Below are 24,155 nucleotides of genomic sequence, written 5' to 3' on the forward strand. Positions count from 1 at the left end.
ACCTGTGTTCTTATCCTTGCAGCAACCCTGTGAGGTAGGCTAGGCTGAGAAGAGGACTGGCCCAATGTTCCTCAGTGGGTCTGCCCTACTTTCCAAAAAGCGCTTTGCTGTCCTTACTCTTTGCATTCATGTCCCCCTGTTCCTCCAAGGAGCTCAAGGCTCTCATCCACAAAACAGCCCTGCCAGCTAGGCTGGGCTGAGAGGCAGAGGCTGCCCCCCCCAGGGGAGCTTCAAGGGGGAGCAGGGATCTGAAGCCTGGCCTCCCTTGTCCTTGTCTGACCTGCTAACTGGCTCTCTCCTGGTCCTGGTCCCTCTGCAGAGTGGGGCCCTGGCCCTGGATTCCTGCCCCAGATGCTGACCCATAGAAGCTGGTGTCCTAATAAATTTGCCCATTAAAAAGTTGCAACAAGGGACTGTTTCTGCCACGGCAGATAAAGCCACAAATCTTTTGACGGTTTATCAACCTGCGTCCCCAAGTGCTGTTCAGCTCTGAGGATTGGAGAGCCCTGGCTCTGTCCTGTTCACACAAGCACTTAGCCGAGTGAGGCACTTGCAGGATGTCCCGTGCTCAGTTTCCAGAATCATACAAGTCTAGAAGGCGGTGGGCAAAGTTGTGACTTGGGGGAACAACCGGAAAGTCTTGGTGGAACCTTAAAGGCCAAGAAATTTATTGCTGCGACTCCAACTCACTCTTCCAGGTGCCTGAATTGAAATCTAAGTTGGGGGAAGCGGTATGGTGGGGGCAGAATGGCAAGGAGATGCAATAATTAGTCAGTGACAATTAAGGCTTAAATATATGTTCAACTGGCACACCTTTAACCTTTTACAGTAGCAGGTTGGTGATATTTGACCTAGAAGCCACTGAAGGACACTTTGCATTTGCCCTGTGGAGTTATGGCAGGGCTGCCTCTAGGTTTTATGTGGGGCCCAAGTGTTTGGGGATGGGGGGCCTTCTCTGTCAGGTGGGCTTACCTGGCTGTGGGGACCAGCCTTCTAAGCACCTCTGGTTCTTAGGTGCCTTTGACCAATCCCAGAATGGTGTTAGGTCAGGTGCTGTGCGCATAATTGTAAAAAAGTGGCTGTGTGTAGCCACAAGGCACCTATCAGTGTGCTCAGCTGGGGGGGGGGGGGTTGCAGGGTGGGCAGGCATCCTCTGTAGGTCTTGTTGAAGTCCTGGGGCCCTAATAATAATAATAATAATAATAATAATAATAATAATAATAATAAAATAAATTATTTATACCCCGCCCATCTGGCTGAGTTTCCCCAGCCACATTGGGCGGCTCCCAATCAAGTGTTAAAAACAATACAGCATTAAAGATTAAAAACTTCCCTAAACAGGGCTGCCTTCAGATGTCTTTTAAAAAGAAGATAGCTGCTTATCTCCTTCACATCTGAAGGGAGGGAGTTCCACAGGGCAGGCGTCACCACCGAGAAGGCTCTATAAAGTGAGGGAAGAGTCGTTACATCAAACGCATAGCCCTGTTGCCTCTTGTTTAAGTGATCTGTAACACCTAGCAGGATCCAGACCTGGAAAGGGTCCCAGCTCAGTGGCAGAACATCTGATCTGCATGCTGAAGGCCATGTCACTCTTGTCAAAGCCCCTGAATATCTGAATGACTAAGACCATTGACACAAATGCCCCGGAGTTCCTTCTCCTCCTTCATGGAGCCCCCCTGGCTTAGGAAACAAGCTAGGAAGTGGCTTGAACATGAGCAGAGAACTCCGGTCAGACTCTTTCTCTTGATGGGGCCACCCTCCTTCTGAAGGAGCAGGTATGTAGCCTGGGGTCCTTCTGCTGTCACCTGAAGCGAAGGTGGCCTTGGCGGTGTGGAGCGCCTTCCATCAGCTTTGGCTGGTGGCCAGCTATGTCCTTATCTGGACAGGGAAAGCCTAACTTCTGTTGTCTATGCATAGTTCAGCCTCTGAAGATGGTTTGGAAACTTAAGCTGGTGCAGAGTTTGGTGACCAGGTTGCGCTCACTGGGACAAGACCATTTGAGCGTGTTACACGGAGGGTGACCCAGTGGCACTGGCTGCCAGTTAGTCTCTAGGCCTGGTTCAAAGTGCTGGTTTCGGCCTCTACAACCTAAATGGCTCAGGACTGCAGGACCTCAAGGGTGGCCTCTCCCCACACGAACTAACCGGACCCCAAGATCATCCTCTGAGGCCCTTCTCCATGTGGCTCCTCCATGAGAGGTCCAGATGGTGGCAACACGAGATGGGGCCTTTTCTGCAGTGGCTCCCCATTTGTGGGATGCTCTCCCCAGGGAGGCTCGTCTGGCGCCTGCGTTCTATATCTTTAGGGGTTGGGTGAAAATGTTTTTCTTCAGCCAGGCATTCTATGTCCTTTTAAATGTCTTTGTGGGAGGAAGGTTATAGGTTTGTTCTGTAGTTTTTTTTAATGTATTTTGTGTTCTCATTTTGTATTTTTATGTTGTGAATTGCCAAGAGATTTTCGGATGAAGGATGATATACAAATGCCATTATTATTATTATTATTATTATTATTATTATTATTATTATTATTATTACAAAATCCTCTTTGGAGGAAGCTTCTCAGCTGTTTTCTCTTCCTCCTCTTCCTCCTCTTCCTCCTCTTCCTCCCAGGTGGGTGACCAGATGAAGCTGCTGCAGAACTGCTGGAGTGAGCTGCTGGTCTTTGACTACATTTTCCGCCAAGTGCATCATGGGAAGGACCACAGCATCCTGCTGGTGACAGGCCAGGAGGTAAAAGCACGAGTGTCTGCAGGTTCCGCAATGGCCCTGTTCAGAAATGCTGCAGCAAAATGTCGTAGCGCGAAGTGCCACTGCTGTTGCTCGGGATTCTGGCCACCTCCTTTCCTTTCCCCATGCCCACCCCCGTTGTTTCATCGCCCCCACCCCCAAAAGTTGGTCAGCCTTCTTTGCCCACTGGACATCTGGGTGTGTTTTTTTTTTGTGTGTGTGGGCATTCCCTCTACATTCTTCCGCCCCCAAATCCCACCACCACCACCAAGCATGGCTGGGAGAGTTTTGGCTACATAAAAAACAGCAGATATGGAGAGCTGTTATTGCTGTGGGTAGATAAGAACGATGACTTGCCAGGAACATACAGAGTGTAAGAGGACACAGGTCCCCTGCCCCACGGCAGAGGGAGATAGAGGCCGGGGGTGGGGGAAGAGAATTTGCAAGTACTCCATTGCACATATTTAGACTTTGGGTTGCAGTTCTCTGCACACTTACTTGAGAGGAAGCCCTATGGGATGCTAAGGGACATCACTTGTGAGTTGGATCGCCTGGCTAGTTAGACTTTGGTTGTTATTACTTATCCTTCTGTGTACAGCCAGCACCCAGATATAACCATATTTATTGTAATTTAGTCAACAACTCAGCCCATTAACTGCTGCCTTAACAGCTGCTTGCTCAAAAGTCTTTCTGCTGGAGGTTGTCCCCCACCGCCCAGCTCTTGAACATATTTGTTCCCTTGACAAGATGGTACTTTTGGGGGGTCCTGAACCCTGCCCACCTCTCCTTTCTTCCAGGTGAACATGTCGACCGTTACCATGCAGGCGGGATCCATCCTGAACAACTTGATGCTGAGAGCTCACCAGCTGGTGGCTCACCTGCATTCTCTCCAGGTGGACAGGCAGGAGTTTGTCTGCTTGAAGTTCCTCATCCTCTTCAGCCTTGGTAAGTGCCGAGGGGCGTGGGTGGGGCAGCGAGGGACCTGGGAAGAGCAAACAGGGGCTGACATGGAGAGCCCCCTCCCACCCTGAGATCTCAACCACAAGAGGTGTTTGGAGGAGACTTGCTTTGCTTGTGGGTTCGTCTGTCTGGTGGATGGGGCCAGAAGTCCCCTTTCTCTTTGCCTTCTCCCTCCTGCCAGAAGGACATTTTAAGAGCCTGGCTGCTGGACCAGCCCATCGAGTCCAGCCTCTTCCCCTCGCAGTGCCCAGGCAAGCAGGACTTAAGCAATGAGGGCCTCACCCCCGACCTCTTGCGGCCTCCAGCAGCTGGTAAACTGAAACATTGCTGGACAGCCCATTCCAAAAACATGGATGTTGGCGGTCTCCTTGAGTGTGTTGTTGAGAGCTGAGGACATGAAGCAGTTACTGTTCATCTGTGTTTGTGTCCTGAAGAATTCAGGGACAGCCTCGATTGTGGTCAGCCATTGGAGATTACAGCCCTGCCTATCGCCCAGAGGAACTGTGCACAACTTCTGACCTTGACAGGGAAATGTGGGAGTGCGGTCTGCAAAGGAGTCAGTTTTGTCTTGACTGGTACCTGCCTCCGATCCCTGCCCCCAGAGACCCCTTCTTTCTGCTCAGAGGTTGATTTGCACCAGTTCAGGCAGCCTTGCCTCCTCCCCCCCCCTGCTGCGCATGGCAGTGGAGCAGGGCCGTCTGTGTGGGTGTGAGCGACACTTCCGCCCCCTCCACAACCTCCAGGAGTGGTTGAGGGTGGTGTTGGCTGCCTCTGCGAGGCCTGCAAGGTTGCACACCAGCCCTGGGCCAGCAGGGGTCAAGCAGTGACCGTTTCTGCACTGGGAAGTTAGTGCTGAAGTCTCAGGCTCTTGGTCTGTCTGGCCCAGCATTGCCTACACTGACCGGCAGCTGCTGCTGCTTTTTGGGGTCTCAGGCTTGCTGTTTTATCCCAGCCTCTCCCCACAGAATGCCATTTGGCAGCTGAACCCAGCGACTCAAATGCAGAGCTTCTGCCTGTTCTGTGGAAGTGCTCAGCGCTGCAGTTCTCTGAGGGAAATGACACCAGCAGCAGTATCCTTCCTGGACGTCTGCCAAAGCTGTAGTCCTTTTGAGAAAAAAGGTTAAGAAAAGTTTCCTCCTTCCGGCAAATGCTGTGTTTGCAAGTTTCATGCCTAAAACCCGGCCGGGATTCTGTACCTGAATTGTGCAACCTGAATGCAGATCAAGCCTCTTTATTTTGCATAAATCGAGGCTGGATGAGACCAGTGGCAACCTCCTGTTTCCACATTGTCCAGCCAGGTGCCCTGGTGGAAAAACCACAACCAGGGCTTGAGCACATGAACACTCTTCCCTCCTGCCAGAGCTATAGCTAGGCGATCTTGCGCCCCTGGCAGAACCGTCCAGATTGCACCCCCGAGCCACGGACAAATTAGCTCTTCTTTCCACCTCTCCCCCACCCCCCCATTCAATTCACCCTCTATTCTTATGAGGCAATAATCAATATTTATATTTATGGACATATTTTAAGCTGATTTTGCCCCCCCCCATTGCTTGCACGCCTGGCGGGGGCCCACCTCACCACCCCCTAGCTACGGACCTGCCTCCCCTCAGCCAGTTATGACCCAGCCGCAGAGTGGCCCAGCTGTGAAACCGTTTCATGCTACATTCTGTACAGCATCCCTCTAGGGACACTTCCTGCAGTGGTCAAGAGACCAGGGTACGGAAGTCAGAGCCGCCAGCTAAAGGTTGCAAGTTGAGCAATAATGTAAATTAAGAACTGGTCTAGACACGCGCAGCTCTTCCAGCTCCTTGATCTTGAACTCAAAGCTCCATAAACAGGCAAGAGAATGTTGCAGGTTTGGCTGCTTCAGATTTAACACACTCAAAAGATTATAAATACCACCAATTCCCTGCCTTGTCCCTTAGCCACATGGTGCAAAGCGACAGGAACTGCAGCCGTCCCCACTCCCAAAGAGAGCAAGGTTTCAAGCTCCGGAACTGAGCAAAGGCAGCAAACAGGGTTCTCTCCACACAACCAGAAGGCAGAGACACCTCTGCTTCTGACGGTGGAAGTGGAGCATAACCATTGTGACTAGTGGCCTTTGATAGCCTCCTCCTCCTCCTCCTCCTCCAGGACTTTTTCCAGTCCTCTTCTAAAGCCATCTAAGTTGGTGGCCGTCCTGGGGGAGAGAGATCCATGGTTTAATCATTGACTGTGTGAGGAAAGGCTTCCTTTCCTCCTTCCAGAAGAATTCTGGGTCAAATGATCTTCTTCAGAGCATATAAGACAAGCTCTGCCGTTGGGTCAGGCCCGAGGGGGCCCATCGAGTCCAGAACCCTGGTCTCACAGATGCCCCAATGGGCAGTCCATAGGCAGGACCTGAGTGCCAGCACACTCTGGCCTCCTGTGGATTTTCAGCAACTGGTGTTTCTCTTTGGCTTCGCAGCAAAGGACCCCCCCCCCCCACCTCCATGATGCCTTCCCTTCCCTTTTTGCGCATTGCGTTAAAACTTCCAGCTGCCGGTGTGGAAGCTTTTCTCCTTCCCCGAAGAAAACCAGGAACAAAAGGTTGCCCTCTGCCCATGCCCCGTGCCCAGCTTCCCTCTCTGAGCGTGGTGCCGATTATGCTGCAATCCGTGTGCCCTCCGCTGTACGGGAGCTGCCACCTCCTCGCTTATATATGCCGGCTGCATTTGCCCTGAAGAAAAGAATGTCTTCTCTCTTTCTCTCTCTCTCTCTCCCTCCAGCTCACAATCTGCACTTGGCATCTGTGTGTATGTGTGTGTTTGTGTGTGTGTGTGTGTGTGTGTGTGTGTGTACATGCACAAACGCAGGCGTGCGAGAGCGGGGAGGAAAGGGCGCCATTTGAGTCTAAATAGATTTTTCTCCTGAGCAGGTAAAAGAGGTTTAATTAAAATTAGGGCTTCTCTGAACAGCAATATTTATGAGGGACGGCACAGGTTAGCTTTGTTCTCCAGAAGGGCTTAATAGAAGCTTAATGGATTGACCCCCCCCCCCTCCACACGCGCCCGCCTGACTTCCATTCTCCAGCCAGCCACTTGAGGGGATGCGGAGCAAGAGCGGCTTTTATGCGCCTGCATTCCCTTAAGCGATTGCAATTTATCAGAAGCCTCCAGCAGACAAAAGCGGCGCTGAATGCAAAGAACTCTTGAGGGCATAGAAATTGTCCCGGCAGCTCCGCCTGTGTGTGGGGCGGCTTTTGTCGCAGGACGGAGTCTTTGCAGCCGCTCTCTCAATGGAGCGCGTCGATGTTATTTGGACAACATTCTTTATGCCTTGCAGGAATGAAAAGATTATTCAAATATTCAATTAAACCGTGAATAGGGTTTCTTCTGCAAACCAGGTGAGTTGATCAAGACGAACCCTCTATTGTTGCTCCACCTCAAAGTGTGTGTGGGGGGGGTGGGGGGGTGATAGGGAAGAGAAGGCTTCAGCGGCGTAACTTCTAGGGTGTGCGAGTGTGAGGGCTGCGTGTCCCCCTCCCCCTCTTTCTCCTGGAAACGAAAACCACGATAATGTTATGCAGATGAAGAGATTCCATAATTGCGTGCCTGATTATCCCAGCAGTGACTCAGAAATGAAAGGGGGCAGTCAGCACCTCAGGTGCGAAGCGCAAGGCCTAGGTCAGGGGAACGTGGAAAGAGCCCTGAGGCAGGATGGGGCCCGTGGCCCTCCCAGCCCTGCAGTCTGTTCTCCCAGTGGCCAGTGAGATGCCCATTATGGGAAACCCACAAGCAGCGGCCAAGTGCCAGAGAGTGCCCTCTCCCCTCCTGCTGTTTCCACCTGTGGGTCCCCAGATGTTGTTGGACTACAACTCCCATCATCCCTGAGCTCTGGCCTTGCTAGCTAGGGGTGATGGGAGTTGTAGTTCAACAACATCTGGGGACCCACAGACTGAGAAAGGCTGATACCAGTATTGAAAAGCATTTGCAGCCATCGTGGGTGGCAGCCATGGGTAGTCCCTCCTTCCGTGGACTTGTCCAATCCTCTTGAAAAGCCGTCCACATCAATGGCCAACCCTGCCTCCTGCAGGAGGGAGTTCCATAGTTTTACTCTGCTCTGTGTGAAGAAGCATTTCCTTTGATTTGTCCTGAATCTTCCAACTTTCAGCTTCATTGGCTACCCCCGAGATTTAGTATGAGGAGAGAGGAAGAAAAGTCCGCTTTCTCTGTGCCACGTGTAATTCTATGAGCATCTATGCTGCTGCCTCTTTCTCACTTTTCCTCTACACAAAAAAGTCCCAAATGCTGCAGCCTTTCTTCACAGGGGAGTCCCTGCATCCCCAGTGAACTTTGGGCTTCCAAATTTCAGTGGCGCCCTGTGCAGCGCCAAAATCCAGCCCCCCCAACCTATTGCCTTCCGTTTCATATTGTTGCAGCACCCCCCCCCCCATGGTGCCCTCTCAGCTCAGTGTCCCGTGCAGACAAACTGGTTGCGCTCCCCTAATCCACCTCATCCTTTGGGTTGCCCTTTTCTGAACTTTTTCCAATTGCACATCCCTTTTTGAGGTCAGGACACCAGAAGTGTCGCACCACAGATTTGTCTAATGCCATTGTGATACTGGCACTCCACCTTTTGGGAAGGCCTTGTTGGCCTTTAGTTGGGCTGGATCCAGAACTTTGCACGGCTGAGAGAAGCAAGTCCTGTGTGCTTTTATAGGAATGGGAGCCATGCAGGCCTCTAACTGCCACCAGCCCTGGTCAGCCTGGTCAGAGACTATGGCAGCTGTGTGTCCAGCAATGTTTGGAGGGCACCAGGCCACCCAGAACTGCTTTACAGAGGACACAAGGGTAGGTCGCTGCCCCAAGGAGCCTACAGCCTAAAATTCTACCCAGGTGGGATGCAGCAGGAAGCAATATGTTGTTGTTGTTGTTTTCAGTTACAGGTGGTTAGGCTCGGTTGTATCCCCTGGGAACTGTGTGCAAGCCTTAGGGTGAAACCAGCCCTTTCTTCAGAACCAAGAGGACCAAAATCTCACTGCTGTTTTTAAGGGAAATGCTGTAGTTTTGCAGGATAGCACCTGCTTCACCTGCAGGAGGTCCCAGATTCAGGGCTTGGAATGTGCTTTGCCTGAGGCTCTGGAGCTCTGCTGTCCTTCAGTGCCAGCAAACTCCAGTTTCATTGGAGTTCTCTTGTTTTGAGAGAGGGAGAAAAACTTCCCTCTTTCCTCTGTGCCTTCCATCATTTTATACACTTCTGCCACTCTCCTTCTTACTCACCTTTTCTCCACATCAAAAAGTCCCCAGTGCTGCAGCCTCTATCCATGGCTCCACCCTCACCTTGGTCATTCTGACGGCCCTTTTCCGAACCTTTTCTAATGCTTCAATGCCCTTCCTGCCCCACTGCCGAAATGGGAAAAGTGCTTATAAACACATACATACAAAAAACCCCAAACCCAAACAGATTTATTTCTTTAAAAAGATCAGCAGCCACAAGCGCAACTAAAATGGTTATATCCACTGATTTGATACATAAAGACACCTGCACTTAAGTTATTTAGGAAAAAGACCCTTGTATCAACTTATATGCCAAATGATCTTACGCCTTCACAACAATCAGGTTTGGATGGTCTTTGAGAATTAAGGGTGGACTCTTAATGTTTAAGGGTATCAGAAGACAGTGTCCAGAGGTCCAACATTTTTGAAACGGTGACCATTTTTTTCATGGTTTCAGCCAAACCCTCAGTGGAGGAGCTACAAGTACAACTCCACCTCCTCGGACAAACGGCATCAAAACATTCCTTTTGGTAGATTTATAAATCTCTTCATAGGTTTCTTCATCCATTTCTATTGTTGTCACGGTCTCCTCAACATCACCCAAAATCTTATTTAAGTGCTGGTCACAAGCATGTAATCTGCCTCAAAGTTTTCGGTCATTTCTCATTTTCACATCAATTCGTTCATCAAGACCGAGCCTGATGAGATCCAAGGGCTCTTCTACGGTATTTGTGGTTTGTTGCTGCTCCACCTCGTCTGCCATTTTTCCAAAGCCCCTCCAATGCCCTTTGGGAGGTGAGGCCAGAATTCTGTGGTTCTAGGCTGAGTGTTGGGAGTGAGAGGGAGGGAGGAGAGGTTTTGGTGGCACCCCCAGAGCGCCCGCTGTGTCTTCCCAGTTGGCCTTGAAAAGGCTCTGCCTCATCTCCCCCTTGTGAGCGTGGCAAGAACAGGTGGCTGCCCACCACTGAGCTGGAGCCCCCTCCCACTGCTGTGTCCACGCTCAGCGGATGAAGTCAGGCCCAAGGAAGGATGCTTGCACTGGCAGCTTTTGACGAGTTTTCAGGAGCAGTGTACACGAGCAGGCACATTTTCAGGCAGGTGCGCAGCTTAAGAGGGATATGCTTATCACTACACCTTCACACCTGTCTCTCTCATCCTCCTACCCCTTGCATTTTGGCTGAGCTGCTTCACCTTGGATCACGGTTTCCATGTTAGCTGAGCCCTGCTGTCACCTGGGAAGGCCAAACAGATTAAGCCCCAATCCCTCCAGCCGGTGTTTAGAGAGGAACACAACAGAGCGGCTTTGAAGTGAAGGTTTGTTTAGGGAACATCATAATGCAAGAAGAAGAAGTGATTGTCCGATATGGTTTGTTTGTCTCGCATAGCCTTTACCAGCGTGATGCTCATCAGCAAAGCATAAGGCTGGCAAGGTCAGTCCTTGTTCATCCAGGCAGATGAAGCTTATGGAGGTGGGAAGAGCCATTAGCTGGATCAGGCCAATGAGCTATCTAGTCCTGTTCTCACAGTGGCTGACTTGATGCTTGTGAGAAACCAGCAAGCAGGATTCTTGCACAAGAGCAGGTCTCCTCTCCTGTGTTTTCCTGCACCTGGTATTCAGAAGCCTCGCTGCCTCTTGACCACGGAGGCACAGCCCAGTAACTGTGGCTCCTCTCCTCCTCCATGGGTTTGTCCAAACCTCCATCAAGGTTCTCCATATTGGTGGCCATCATTGCCTCCTGTTGGGACGCTGGTGGTGCTGTGGGTTAAACCACAGAGCCTAGGACTTGCTGATCAGAAGGTCGGCGGTTCAAATCCCCGCGACGGGGTGAGCTCCCGTTGCTCAGTCCCTGCTCCTGCCAACCTAGCAGTTTGAAAGCACGTTAAAGTGCAAGTAGATAAATAGGTACTGCTCTGGTGAGAAGGTAAGCGGCGTTTCCGTGAGCTGCTCTGGTTGGCCAGAAGCGGCTTAGTCTTGCTGGCCACATGACCCGGAAGCTGCACGCCAGCTCCCTTGGCCAATAAAGCGAGATGAGCGCCGCAACCCCAGAGTCGGCCATGACTGGACCTAATGGTCAGGGCTCCCTTTACCTTTACCGCCTCCTGTGGGAGAGAGTTCCATAGTTTAATGTTGCGCTACATGAAGAACTACTTCCTTTTCTCTCCCAACATTTAGCTTCGTTGGACGCCCACGAGTTCTGGTGTCGTCAGGCGAGAGGGAGGGGGGGGAAACTCTGCTTTCTCCACACCTCATGCAATTGCATATGCTTCCGTCAGGTCACATCAAGTCCCCTTTAATCTTTTCTCCTGTGAGCCTCTCCATCAACCTCAGCCGTTTTGCAGATATCAGCCGATGGCTTCTGCGAGCTTTGCAAGGGACACCTTCCATGTTTGCGGCCTGTGCGCCCAGGAGGAAGTCCCTCTGTTCAAGAGAGGGTACCCCATTCAATGCGTGTCCCCCCTTATTTCCCCTCCCCCCCCGCTGCAGATGTGAAATACTTGGAGAATTCGAGTGTAGTGAAGGAAGCCCAGGAGAAGGCTCACGCAGCCCTGATGCAGTACACCGTCTGCAACTACCCGCACGCCACGGACAAGTTCCGCCAGCTTCTGATGCACCTGTCTGACATCCGGGCCCTGAGCATGCAAGCGGAGGAGTACCTGTACCACAAGCACCTGAGCGGGGACGTGCCCTGCAACAACCTCCTGATTGAGATGCTTCACGCCAAGCGGAGTTGAGAGCGCCCAGAAAGGCTCTCCGTCCCCCCTTCGTCTGGGGAAGAGACTCGTGGCAGCAGAGGGGCAAGGGTGGTGGCAGGGAGGATTGGGAGGGGGGGTTGTCAGGTGACAGGGAGGAAGGGTGAGTGTCTCATCGTCCCCTCCCCACAGGCGACCTCTCCCGACTTTCCTACAAAGCCCAACCCTTGCCTGCATTTTGGTGTGATTCCTCCCGAGTCCCAGGCTCTCGCTCTCTAAAAGCCATGGGGCTCAGCTGTGTGGGGACTGCCCTTGGAGGCTGTTTAGGGGACACTTTGGGTGGGAGTTTGCTTTCCTAACTGGGTGGAAGAGGAGTCTTCTCCCTGTGTGAGAGTGGAGGCATCTGCCCGAGCTTCCTACATGTTCTCCAGGCATGATCCTCTAGCTAGGTGGCTGGGAAAAGATGGAGAGAAAAAGGCCCAGCACACCTACCCATTGGAGGCCCCTGCACCTCACCTCACCTGTCCCTCTGCAGGTAGTGGCCTTGTTGGCCACAAGGATGATTTCTGTGGTCCATGGGCCACCACAAGAGCGAGTTTGTTGTGCCTCAGATACACTGAAGCCCCTCTTCCCCGTGGGGCTTCATTTTGGGAGACCTTTCTCTGAGGCCTTGCAGCTATGAGTTGAGCAAGTCAGGTGCTCCTTTTATTTTGATTTTGTTATCTGTTTATTGCATTCATATATCTATATATATCTATATATATTCTTCCCCCTCCCGTGCACATCACATTCCCTGAGCCTCTGCGTTGGGAGGATACGATAACCGATGTTTGTTTCCTGAATGTATTTTTTGCCGTTGTACCTTTGGAGCTGAGGAGCATCACATCAGGGTGTGACCCACAGACACCAGTGTTCTTGTGGGGCCTGGGACAAGAGGCTGCATTCCTGTACAGTGGTCCTTCTGGTTACGTACTTAATTCGTCCCGGAGGTCCGTTCTTAACCTGAAACGGCTCTTAATTTGAGGTCCCACATTAGCTAATGGGGCGTCCTGCTGCCACTGCACTGCCATTGCACGGTTTATGTTCTCATCCTGAAGCAAAGTTTTTAACCCAAGGTACTATTTCTAGGTTAGCGGAGTCTGTAACCCGAAGCACCTGTAACCCGAGGTACCACTGTATTGCAATATCTTTTTGAGTGTTTTTGTAAGGGAGGCTCTGTAGCCTTCGCCAATCCTATGTCCCAACTACTGGGACTGCAGGACAGTTGCATCTTATGTGCATCTAATCTGGTGTGATTTCAGCCATACGCGGCTGAAGGTTGGCTGATTGAAATTTCAATATTTAAATCCAGGCAAGGCTCTTAAGACCCCTTTTGTGCCATGTCTGCTTGGGCTCACCTGGCAGGCAATGTGCTTTCACCCTCTCTGCTTCGGTTGGGGAGCTCTGGTTTCCATCTACATGAAACTACTGATTGGGATCATCTGGAGTTTAGTCTTGTTGGTCTTCCAGAGGGCCTGCTGTGGTTTGGTATGAGCCCTCCTGGAACATGACTTGAACCCCTGAGGTTCAAGTTGGAAGGGTCATCTAGTCCAGCCCCCTGCAAGGCAGGGAATCTCAACCAGATCATACATGACAGGTGGCCACCCAACCTCTGCTTAAATACCTCCAAGGAAAAAAGAGTCCAGCATCTCTCATAGAAGTCTGCTCCACTGTCAAGAAATTCTTCTTGATATTGAGCTGGAATCTCCTTTCTTCTGACTTGAATCCATTGGTTTGGGTCCTAACCTTTGGAGCTGAGGGAAACAAACCTGCTCTGTCCTCCATGTGACAGCCCTGGAGTTATTTGAAGATGGTGAGCCATCTCCTCTCAGTCTCCTCTTTTCCAGGCTAAACATACCCAGTTCCAACAACCTCGCCTCATAAGGCTTGGTTTTCAGACCCTGGGTCATCTTGGTCACCATCCTCTGCACATGTTCCAACTTGTCAACATCCTTCCCACACTGTGGAGCCCAGAACAGGACGCAGTATTCCCAGTGTGGTCTGACCAAGGCAGAGTAGAGAGGGACTATGACTTCCCTTGATATGGACACTAGACTTCTGATAACTCGGCCTAGAATAGCTTCGGTTTTTTTGCTTCTGCATCACACCGTTGACTCATGATAAACTTGTGGTCTTCTAAGACCCATATATCCTTTCCCCATGTATTACTTAGCCCCCCTCTTATATTTGCACAGCTGTTTCTTCCTACCTAAGTGTAGAAGCATATATTTTGTCCCTGTTGAAATTCATTTTGTTAGTTTTGTTAGTTCTTTGATATGTTAAAGTCATCTTGAATCCTGAGTCTGCAGCATTAGCTATCCCTCCCCACCTGCAGATTCCTTAATCCAAGTCATTTATAAAGACGTTGAACAACAACAGGACAGAACCCTGTGGAACACCACTTGTCACTTTGTTCCAGCATGGTAAGGAACCATTAGTGAGCTCTCTTTGGGTTTAGTCGGTCAACCAGCTACAGATCTACAGCCCACATTTACCAGCTTATCTGCAAGACTATCATGGGAGACTTTGTCAAAAGCCTTACCGAAATGAAGATATATTATGTCCACAGCATTCCCTGGATCCACCAATGCTGTAACTCTATCAAGATCAGAAATTAGATTCGTCTGGCATGACTTGTTTTTGAGAAACTCATGCTGGGTCTTAGAAATCACAGCATCCTTTTCTAAGTGCTCACAGTTTGACCGCTGAATTATCTGTTCTAGGACCTTTCCTGGTATCAATGTCAAGCTCACTGGTCAGTGGTTACATGGGTCTGCTTTCCCTCTCTTTGAAGATGGGGACACCTCCAGTCTGTAGGGACCTCACCTGTTCTCCAAGAATTCTCAAAGATCATAGACAGAGGCTCTGAGATCACATCTGCAAGCTCCTTTGGTACCCTTGGGTGCAGCTCATCAGGCCCTGGAGATCTGAATTCATTTAAAGTAGCCAGGTGTTCCCTTACCATCTCTTTTCCTATCTTGGACTGCAGCTCCCTCCATACATCATTGATTCAGTTGGCACCAGGTTGGGCATCGCTTTCCTTGTGGGTGAAGACAGAGGCAAAGTAGGTGCTGAGTAGTTCCGCCTTCTCTCTGTCGCCCAATAGCCTTTCCCCGTCTTCTCCATGCAGAGGACCCTTCACTTGCTTGTTCTTCCTCTTGCTTTGAAAACAGTAATAAAATGTCAGGAATGACTCAGTTGTTTTATAGCAGAGGTTGCACCTGATGAAGGCAGGGCTCCCGTGTTTGTTTTCTCCTTGCTCCCCTTTTCTCAGTGAAAGCACTCAGGCCCACCCACCCTTGCCCTGTGACCGAGTGGAGCTCCTCTCTGATCTGGGTTTGGTGGCGCCCCATCAGAGCCAAGCCACAGCTCTGTGGAGGAGCAGCTGTGAGGCTGTTGTGTGCCTTCCCACCAGACCTTTGCAGAGCCTTTGATGAAGAAGCCTTCAGACGCTTTGACAATGCTGCTGTGATCGCTTCATTCCCCCGCCTGTGGGTTTTGATTACACCGCTGCATTTTCTGCTCCACATATAATGTTTGGACTACTTTTGTGTGTCTCTTCTGGTTTGAAAGAGTTGGAGAAGACAGTTTGGAAGTGCCAAGCTCTGCCTGTATTATGTTTTTTTCCTTATGAAATAAAAAGTGCTCTTAAGTGTCTCCCTTCTCAACATTTTACTCAGAAGGTCCTTCTGAGCATTGGTTAGTGGTGAACTATCTTACCAAATAAGACATTCCAATAAATTTTTCAATTCACTTATAGCTCTGTGTGTGCGTGTTTTCTTTTCCTCCCCTCCTCAAAAAATGTCCGCATCTTTGGTTGGGTACCATTCAGGGTGGTGGAGAAAGGCACTCTGTACCTGCTCAGAGACTCTGCTCCATTTATCACCAAATTACAGGTTCAGGGCTGAGTCCTGCCAAGAGAGCATGACATGGGTGGTCAACACCTTGGGTGCAAGAAGTTTCCACCAGCAGGGCCAGATCCCTGTCTCTTCACATTTCTCTCCCTCTCTGAAGGACATCTTTTGGCAGCAGGTGTTAGGCATGCTATTTACAGGCCTCCCATGGCTGAAGCTGTTTGGATCGTGTCCTCACAAGTGAGCCTAGGAATAACAGCAGTTTTGGGGGAGTTTGCTCAGTCATGTAACACTTGAGGCAATTCTTATGCACGCAGAGTTGGCCGGCTCTGTACGGAAAGGCAGACACACACACACACACACACACACACACACCACCCTCCCCATAATCCTCAGCTAAAGGCTCATTAGTCTCCTGCACTAATTGGCTTCAGTGGGCAAATGCTGGTCTTCTGCAATGGCATTTGCCTGGGCACCAAAATTAAAATATGAGCCACCATTTTTCCAATGCAAGGACTGGAAAGCGCCGGGACAGGCAGGAGAAGCAGAAATCTCTTCCCACAGATGCTGGACGGCAAATGTTTCTGGGGGAAGAGGCTGACTGTGATAAGGCACCTGGCTTGAGTCCATCTGGGATGTGTGTGTGTGTGTGTGGGGGGTCCCACATTCCTCCCAGAAGGAAGTCTGGGACAAAATCTGCGCTGGGAGTTTGGTGGGGGCAGGAAAGAGGGAAGCCTCTCTGCAGCCAAAAAGGAGGTGGTTGATACGAAGGCAGAGCAGCAGAAATAGGCGGTTGGGTCTGGTGCTGTGGCCACAGATGCTCCCACTCTGCCTCATCCCCCATGAAGGTTTCTATGTTGAAACTGGAGCTGCGCCACCAGGGACAGGAATCTTGTGGCTTAGCCCTGCTCATACCATATTGGACTCCCAGCTCCCATCAGCCAACAGAAGCAGGGATGGGAATTGGGAGTTCAGGGCTGGCAAGCCAGTGGATGTTCCTGGCTTCCAAATATCACCACCCTGTCTCTTTCTGTGTTCGTTAAGAAATCAATCTTTTAGTGCATTCACACCCCCTTGGGAACTCTGTGACTCTTGGCAACAGGCAAACACCTTCCCAGCATCCTTTTTGGTATCTGCCAGAAAAACCTTTCTCGTTCAGACAAACCCAACCAGATGTGCAGTGTGCTTACATGTGCTTTAAACTGTTTTTGCTAGTTTTATTGATAGTTTTTAGTTTATAATTGATATTCTTTTTTTTTTCAAATGTTGTAAACAGTCGCTTTTAACATTTTTTGGCCTGTGCTTTTATTGTTTCATTATTTTTGTAAACCTCTTTGAGAGGTTTCTCCCCCTTTTTTCAAATCAATCAGTATAAACATTTAAACCAACACCTGACCAGCGAACATGGTGATTTAAGGCTGAGGGTCTCCCTCTACTGTTCTAAACAAGCAGCCTCTCAAAATCCTCTGCCCTCCCCAAGGGGGAGGGAAAATTCCCAAAACAATTATGCAGGGGGTGGAGTTCAACACATATTTTATCACCTGTTTGCAAGCCAGTAGGTTACTGTAGTTAAGAGTTCTGGACTACGAATTGGGTGACCAGCATTCATATCCCCCACTTGGCCATTATTATTATTACTACCGTATTTTTTGCTGTAGAAGACTCACTTTTTCCCTCCTAAAAAGTAAGGGGAAATGTGTGTGCGTCTTATGGAATGAATGCTTTCACTGCACAGTGATCCCTCTTGTTCTGGCTTCTGAGATTGAGAATATTTTTTTTTCTTGTTTTCCTCCTCCAAAAACTAGGTGCATCTTATGGTCTGGTGCGTCTTATAGAGCGAAAAATATGGTATTTACACCTCTCCTTTCCCCCTAACAGAACTCAAGACGGCTTACAGATAAAAATAAGAACCGCTAAAAACATAGAAAGAACAATCAATAAAAGCCAATTAAACATTGATAGAAATGTGTGTGTGTGTGTGTGTGTGTATTAATACTATACCAATAATTGCAGCAAAACCAGCACATCACCAGTCCTTTCCTTAAAAGCAGTCAGTTCCCCAAAGCCTGTTGGAGCAAGAAAGCCTTCAGCTACCGGGACAGAAGAACAAGGAGGGAGCCAGTCTGGCTTTACTGGAGAGTCACCCCTGAGAAGCAGCCCCTTGTCCCCACAGTATCCCGGATGCAAAGGCATTGCTGGGAATGATTATGGGAGGCAGGGGCAGGGGTGGGCCCCATGTACACTCAGTGATCCCCTTGTACACAATTGAGTGATATGTAGAGAAAATTCTGCAAAGGACTACTGCAACGTGCTCTACGTGGGGCTACCTTTGAAGGTGACCTGGAAACTGCAATTAATCCAGAATGCGGCAGCCAGACTGGTGACTGGGAGTGGCCGCTGGAACCATATAACAGCGGTCCTGAGAGATCTGCATTGGCTCCCAGTACGTTTCCGAGCACAATTCAAAGTGTTGGTGCTGACCTTTAAAGCCCTAAACGGCCTCGGTCCTGTATACCTGAAGGAGCGTCTTCACATCCTCATCGTTCTGCCTGGACACCTGGGTCCATCTCCAAGGGCCTTCTGGCGATTCCCTCATTGCGAGAAGTGAGGTTACAGGGAACCAAGGAGAGGGCCTTCTTAGTAGTGGCGCCCGCCCTGTGGAACGCCCTCCCACCAGATGTCCAAGAGAAAAATAACTAGCAAACTTTTTGAAGACATCTGAAGGCAGCCCTGTTTGGGGAAGTTTTTAATGTTTTATTCTGTTATTCTGTTTTTAGTGTTCTGTTGGAAGCCGCCCAGAGTGGCTGGGGAAACTCAGCCAGATGGGCGGGGTATAAATAATAAATTATTACTATTATTATAAAGGGGCCTTCTCTTTGGGGGCATGAGAAAAAGGAAAACCTCAGAAATGTCCTCAACAAAAGGTCTTCTGAGGAATTCCTCCCACTCACCCACTTCCCTCTAGTTTCGACAGAGGCCTTTGCTGGGCTCTCTGGGAAGGCAGGGCAGGAGGCTAGCAGGGACTGACCATGTGGCTCAATGGCCACTGAGCAGATCAGTCCGCTTCCCCACCCCTTGCGAAGTGATGACCTCAGGGCTGGGGAGAGGGAGAGGGAGAGAACGCCAGTAGTGGGGTGGGGATCATGCCGACACCCCCTGATAAGATCTGCCTGCCAGGCCTCTCAGGCACTATCAGACTCCGGGTCTCCAAGGCCAGTGGTCAAGAGAGATTGAGAGATAGGAACACCTGGGGCTCCACGTCACATGCTGGCTGGGGCTGAAGGGAGTTGGGAGCCCAAAAAGAGATTAAGAGACACAAGTCCCCCGTCCCTCTTCAAAGCCACATTCCACCACGTTTTTAGTTATGGAAGGTGTTATATCTGGACTATGTTTTTAACAGGTGTGGGGGACCCCTGGCACTCCAGATCAGGGGAGCAGCTTTAAAGTCTCGTGCGAAAACTATGAGGCAGAGCGGAATGGAAGTGTTTGCTTTCCAAATCCCACGAAAATGACAATGCACTGTTCTGAGTTTCGTTTTCTTTCCTGCCAAATTTCAAGGCAGGAGGAGGAAGAGAGAGCCATTACTCATTTTTACTTTTTTATTTTTTTTGGCAACGGGACTTTTCTCGGATCGAGATAGCCTGTTGGTAGAACAGCCTGCAAAACTTTTAGCTGACCATACGGGCTGCTTCGAGTCACAAGTTGCTGAATTTTTTATCTGCTGGCTTGAATTATTGTTGTTTGGTGGATCCAGTGGATCCAGCTGCAATGGCTGGGCACTGGTGCAAATGAAGGACTACCTGTTCACGTCTGGTTCACACGTGATACTGAGCCAAGACAGGGCACAGGGAGGAGACTGTGACTGCTCCGCTCATCCTCTGATCTTGGTGGCTGAATCACTGCCACCAGCAAGGAAGTGACCTGGATGAGGGTGCATGCGTGGTCTCATCCAGACAAGCCACAAGCTGTAATAAACCATGATCGAGGTTTGCTTAGTGTCATGAACAAATTGTCTCTGTCTCCCTTTCCCTCTCTCCCTCTCTGGGGGGGGGGGGGGCACGATCCTGATCACATTCCAAAGCAGCAGCCCAGAAACCTTAGTAGTTCTCCTGAAAGTTTAATAAACCCCACTTTCCCTCCAAGGGAAGCTCAAGTAGCCAGGCACTAATCCATACAATCAGTTTGTTAAAACGACGAACAGACAGCAGCAACAGAGCAAGACACAGGAAACAGCAGAAAACCAGGAGACGGGTTAGTCTGCAAAAGCATGGCTCCACCATTTTTAAAACTGTGTCACAATATTATTACTTTTTAAAAAACAATAATCTAAAGGTTTCTAACATCAGGCTCAGGGCACTGAGACACTTAAAGAACACAAAGCAAATTCTGAACGGGAGAAAAGGCAGGAGTTGACTCCGCAGAGTTGGCATTGAAAATATGTTTAATCCTCTGGCGCCATGGAGGAAGACCCCGGGGGTGAGGAAGCCCTTGTCGGCAGGAAAGCAGAGAGGAAGGCCACGAGGTGCCTTGGGCGGCAGGTGGAGGGCTCCCAAAAAAGGGGGACGTGCAATTTAGGCCACCAGAGTGGAAGCGAGAGGAAATGGAGGTGCAGGCCCATAGTGGGCAATTTCTACGTGCCACTTTGGGAACGTTTAACAGGGCCACAAGTGTCGTCATTTATTAATTACATTTGAATGCCACCTTTTCCTCCAAGGAGCTCAAGGAGGGGTACATGGTCCCCCCCCTTTTCATCCTCTCAACCCTGTGAGATAGGTTTGGCTGAGAGGCAGTGACAGGCCCAAAGTCACCCAGTGAGCTTCACTTGACTAAGGGGGGATTCAAGGCCAGGTTTCCCACATCGCAGCCTGAGACCCCTAACCCTTACACTGGCTCCCTCACAAGCCATGGGGGAGAGCTCAGCCATGGCTCAAGTCTCAATGCATTTTCACTGTGTTCACTTGGTTGTTGTTTTTCAAAAATGAGAAACCAGTGGCACGTCTTGTAGGGACAAGAGCAGGGTGACGCAAATTTTCTCGCATAGGAAAACAAAGCTCTATCTCTCGCCCAAAACACAGAAAGCAAAGTGGGCTGGGGGTGGGGTGGGGGGGGTGAGTTTTGACTGTGAACTCCCAGGTTTGCTGTTCCAAGGCCATACAAAGCTCACGATAAGAAAAGCCAGCAAGAGTCACAGTCCGTGAGAGGAGGACATCAACAGATTTAAGGAAACCAGAACGGATGAGTCGGGGAAGAAGGACGCCTGGCAAATACTCCCCTGGCCAGTGAACCAGGGGCCAAAGCCCAGCCTGTTCAATGCCAGACATTGGGAAAGTAGAGGAAGAAACAGCCAGCTGCACACAGCCTTCTGGTCTCCTTGATGCAATTCTTCGATCATTTGTGTTGAACTGGGGGGTGGTGGTGGAGGAGATCACCTGGAGCAGCTCCTCTCATAAGCCTAAGGGAGAAGAGACAGAGGCATCAGCACAGCCGACAGCAGAACCCACACTGGGTCAGGGATCACAGGTCCTGGAGGCTGCAGGATCAGGGCCCTCCAACGCTCCTGATGCAACAGTGTATCTGGAATGGGGAGGAGGCGCCATCTTGCCTCCCCAGCATCAACAGTCCTTCCAAATCCAGCTCCCTTGCCACCTTCATACACTTAAAGCATTGTTAAAAAGGTAAAGGGACCCCTGACTATTAGGTCCAGTTGTGGCCGACTCTGGGGTTGCGGCGCTCATCTCGCTTTACTGGCCGAGGGAACTGGCGTACAGCTTCCGGGTCATGTGGCCAGCATGACTAAGCCGCTTCTGGTGAACCAGAGCAGCACACGGAAATGCCGTTTACCTTCCCACCAGAGTGGTACCTATTTATCTACTTGCACTTTGACATGCTTTCAAACTGCTAGGTTGGCAGGAGCAGGGACCGAGCAACGGGCGCTCACCCCGTCGCGGGGATTCAAACCACCGACCATCTGATCAGCAAGTCCTAGGCTCTGTGGTTTAACCCACAGCGCCACCCGCGTCCCTAACCACGGTTACTTCCCCTTTAAAGTGTCATGGCTCCCCCCAAAAGAATTCTGGGAGCTGCATTCCATGAAGGGTGCTGAAGAGGCCTCAACTCCCCTCACAGGGCTGCAATTTCCTAGAGTGGTTTAAGAAGCAACCTGTCTTCACAGGGAACTCTGGGAATTGTAGCTTCATGAGGAGGGATACTGAGGCCTCCTTCCAACTCTCAGCATCCCAAACTACAGCTCCCAGAATTCTCTGGGGGCAGAATCCACGGCTGTTAAAAGCGGCATCGCTCCCAAGTGTCTGGGTGCGTATGTTGCCAAAGTCTGCCTCTGAACTGCTGCTTTGCCGGGCCCCTGGGGCTTGAGGTCTGCCTGCTGCTTATATAAACAAAATCCAAGTCGGGCAGGTTGTGTGAGCTCCAGTTCGTCAGAATGGCTTCTTCTCGGCTGCTCGGGTGCCCAGCTGTGGAGACGAGGCACATGTTGCTATGCACAGCTTAGCAACAAACAAGATGTATTCAAAGCGGATAATGAAATTATCACAGGGAAACAATGGGCTGACACTCGAGGAGCCGGGGGCTGAGGCGATTGCCTTCTTCACCAAGATGAAAAAGATGTGTTTCTTATTGTCTGTGCAAATATGTAGCAGCACCCCCCACCACTCCCCTACTTCCCAGGGGCCTCACCTCCCCACATAATGGGGTGTAATGAATATTGACAGAAGATCATGTCTTCATAAAGCAGCCAGAAACTCATTAGAAGGTGCATGTCTGCGTTCGGAGGTAGGAACCTGTAGCCTCTTGTGCTGTGAATGGGTCCAGAAGCTTTCAAAGGGAGAGGGAGGGAGTGAGTGCAGCCTTCCTAATGCAAACAAATTGTGTCCGTCTTGGTTTAATGATATCTCTTTCTTCACAACGCCATAGCAGATGCCCAGGAATCAAGCACAACTATCCGTGGGTTTAAAATAATATATTTGTTGCAAGGTAGCTGACAAGCAATTAGTTGCAAACCAGCCACAGATTTCGTTCTTCGCTTCTCCTAGCTCTGCATAACTCTTTTTGTCTTACCCTGTTCCTGTTTTTCCCCCTCCTTTCCTTTCCCCCCTTTTTATGTCTGCTCTTGGATGCCACCTCGGCAGCAAATAAATGGTGTAAATAAACCATAAACACAGCTAAGGTCAAAGCCTTCAGATGAAGAAAACTGATCACTGCTTCGCCTCTTCCATTATTCTCACTTATTGTATAGCCTGTGGGTGGCTGGCCAGGAATGTGCATGATTAAAATAAGTTCTTTCAAAATTGTTTTTACTTTGAAAATTATGCCATTCTTTCCCATGAGAAAACGGTGCTTATTCTCAGGTAAATATGCCCAGTGTCAGGGAAGAAGCAGCAAAATCCCCTTTTGTTCCTGCAGTCATGATGGTACAGGGACTTCAGGGGGTACAAAAGGCAAAAGTGCCCAGGTGGGAAATACTCCTTTTCTTTCTAAACCGGAGTTGGCAAAGCGGCTTACTTGCTTGGTTGCTAGATCCATCTCAGGGATATTGAAGCAGTGGTCAAGCAGTTGGTGGGAAGGGGGCAACTGGCTGTCTTGAGAGAAAGGGAGCCCTGGAGTCCAGGGTTATCCAGCTACAACATACCACAGCTTGTAAGACGTGGTTTAACAGTCTAAGTTCAAGCTCTGGTTTTCCCAGTAGTGATGTATGGAAGTGAGAGCTGGACCATAAAGAAGGCTGATTGCCAAAGAATTGATGCTTTTGAATTCTGGTGCTGGAGGAGAGTCCCATGGACTGCAAGAAGAACAAACCTATCCATTCTGAAGGAAATCAACCCTGAGTGCTCACTGGAAGGACAGATCCTGAAGCTGAGGCTCCAAGACTTTGGCCACTTCATGAGAAGAGAAGATTCCCTGGAAAAGACCCTGATGTTGGGAAAGATGGAGGGCACAAGGAGAAGGGGACGACAGAGGACAAGATGGTGGGACAGTGTTCTCGAAGGTACCAGCATGAGTTTGACCAAACTGCGGGAGGCAGTGGAAGACAGGAGTGCTTGGCATGCTCTGGTCCAGGGGGTCACGAAGAGGCGGACACGACTAAACGACTGAACAACAGCAACAACAACATCTGTCTAATTCAGGGTTTACCTGCCTGGTGCTGCCTGGAGGGACACAATGGAAATTGTAGACCAAAACATCTGGAGGGCAAAAGGTTGGCAAGTTCAGTCTATGCCCACTTAGACAGATGGCCAGATGAACCTGAAGAACAGCCCAGCCTCCTGTTCCTACAGTGGCCAGCCAGATGCCTGCGGGAAACCAGAAAGCAGGATTCGAGCACCAGAGCCCTCTCACTTCCTGCAGCTTCCAGCTTCAGGAAGAACCTTCTGATTCCTGCCTTGCAGCGGGTTGGACTAGATGACCCCGGGGTCCCTTCCAGCTCTGCCATTGTGTGATTATAAGAAGACTTTCTACTTCCAATTTTGGAGGCAGAGCATAGTCACCATGCCAGGTGGCCACCAGAGCCTAGGACTTGCCAATCAGAGGGTCGGCGGCTCAAATCCCCACGACAGGGTGAGCTCTCGTTGTTCAGTCCCTGCTCCTGTCAACCTAGCAGTTTGAAAGCATGTCAAAGTGCAAGTAGATAAATA

The 24,155-nt window shown here is 50.2% G+C and overlaps 2 protein-coding genes and 1 pseudogene across 5 annotated transcripts in view; 1 reads left to right on the forward strand and 2 right to left on the reverse strand.

Moving 5' to 3' along the window:
- The window catches only part of NR5A1 (nuclear receptor subfamily 5 group A member 1), a 43,290-nt gene extending 30,908 nt beyond the window's left edge, over window positions 1-12,382 (forward strand). Inside the window, exons 4-6 of the mRNA XM_081896505.1 lie at window positions 2,610-2,729; window positions 3,524-3,671; window positions 11,409-12,382. Of these exons, the coding sequence (XP_081752631.1) occupies window positions 2,610-2,729; window positions 3,524-3,671; window positions 11,409-11,656 (516 nt within the window). The 3' untranslated portion in view covers window positions 11,657-12,382. The remainder of the gene's footprint in view (window positions 1-2,609; window positions 2,730-3,523; window positions 3,672-11,408) is intronic.
- On the reverse strand, window positions 7,128-10,452 carry LOC309361541 (U6 snRNA-associated Sm-like protein LSm3 pseudogene; annotated as a pseudogene). Its single transcript has one exon. The product of its transcript is annotated as a U6 snRNA-associated Sm-like protein LSm3 pseudogene (transcript).
- Window positions 12,383-19,630: 7,248 nt separating the features above from the next.
- ADGRD2 (adhesion G protein-coupled receptor D2) overlaps window positions 19,631-24,155 on the reverse strand; it is a 63,478-nt gene continuing 58,953 nt past the window's right edge. For all 3 annotated transcript variants that reach the window (XM_081896367.1, XM_081896365.1, XM_081896364.1), the window contains one exon: window positions 19,631-20,959. Coding sequence is in view for 1 of the 3 variants with exons in the window: in XM_081896365.1 (XP_081752491.1) it covers window positions 20,952-20,959 (8 nt within the window). In the remaining 2 variants the exon portion in view is untranslated. The remainder of the gene's footprint in view (window positions 20,960-24,155) is intronic.

Source organism: Podarcis melisellensis (genome assembly GCF_964234715.1).
Source record: "Podarcis melisellensis genome assembly, chromosome: Z".
Lineage (NCBI taxonomy): Eukaryota > Metazoa > Chordata > Lepidosauria > Squamata > Lacertidae > Podarcis > Podarcis melisellensis.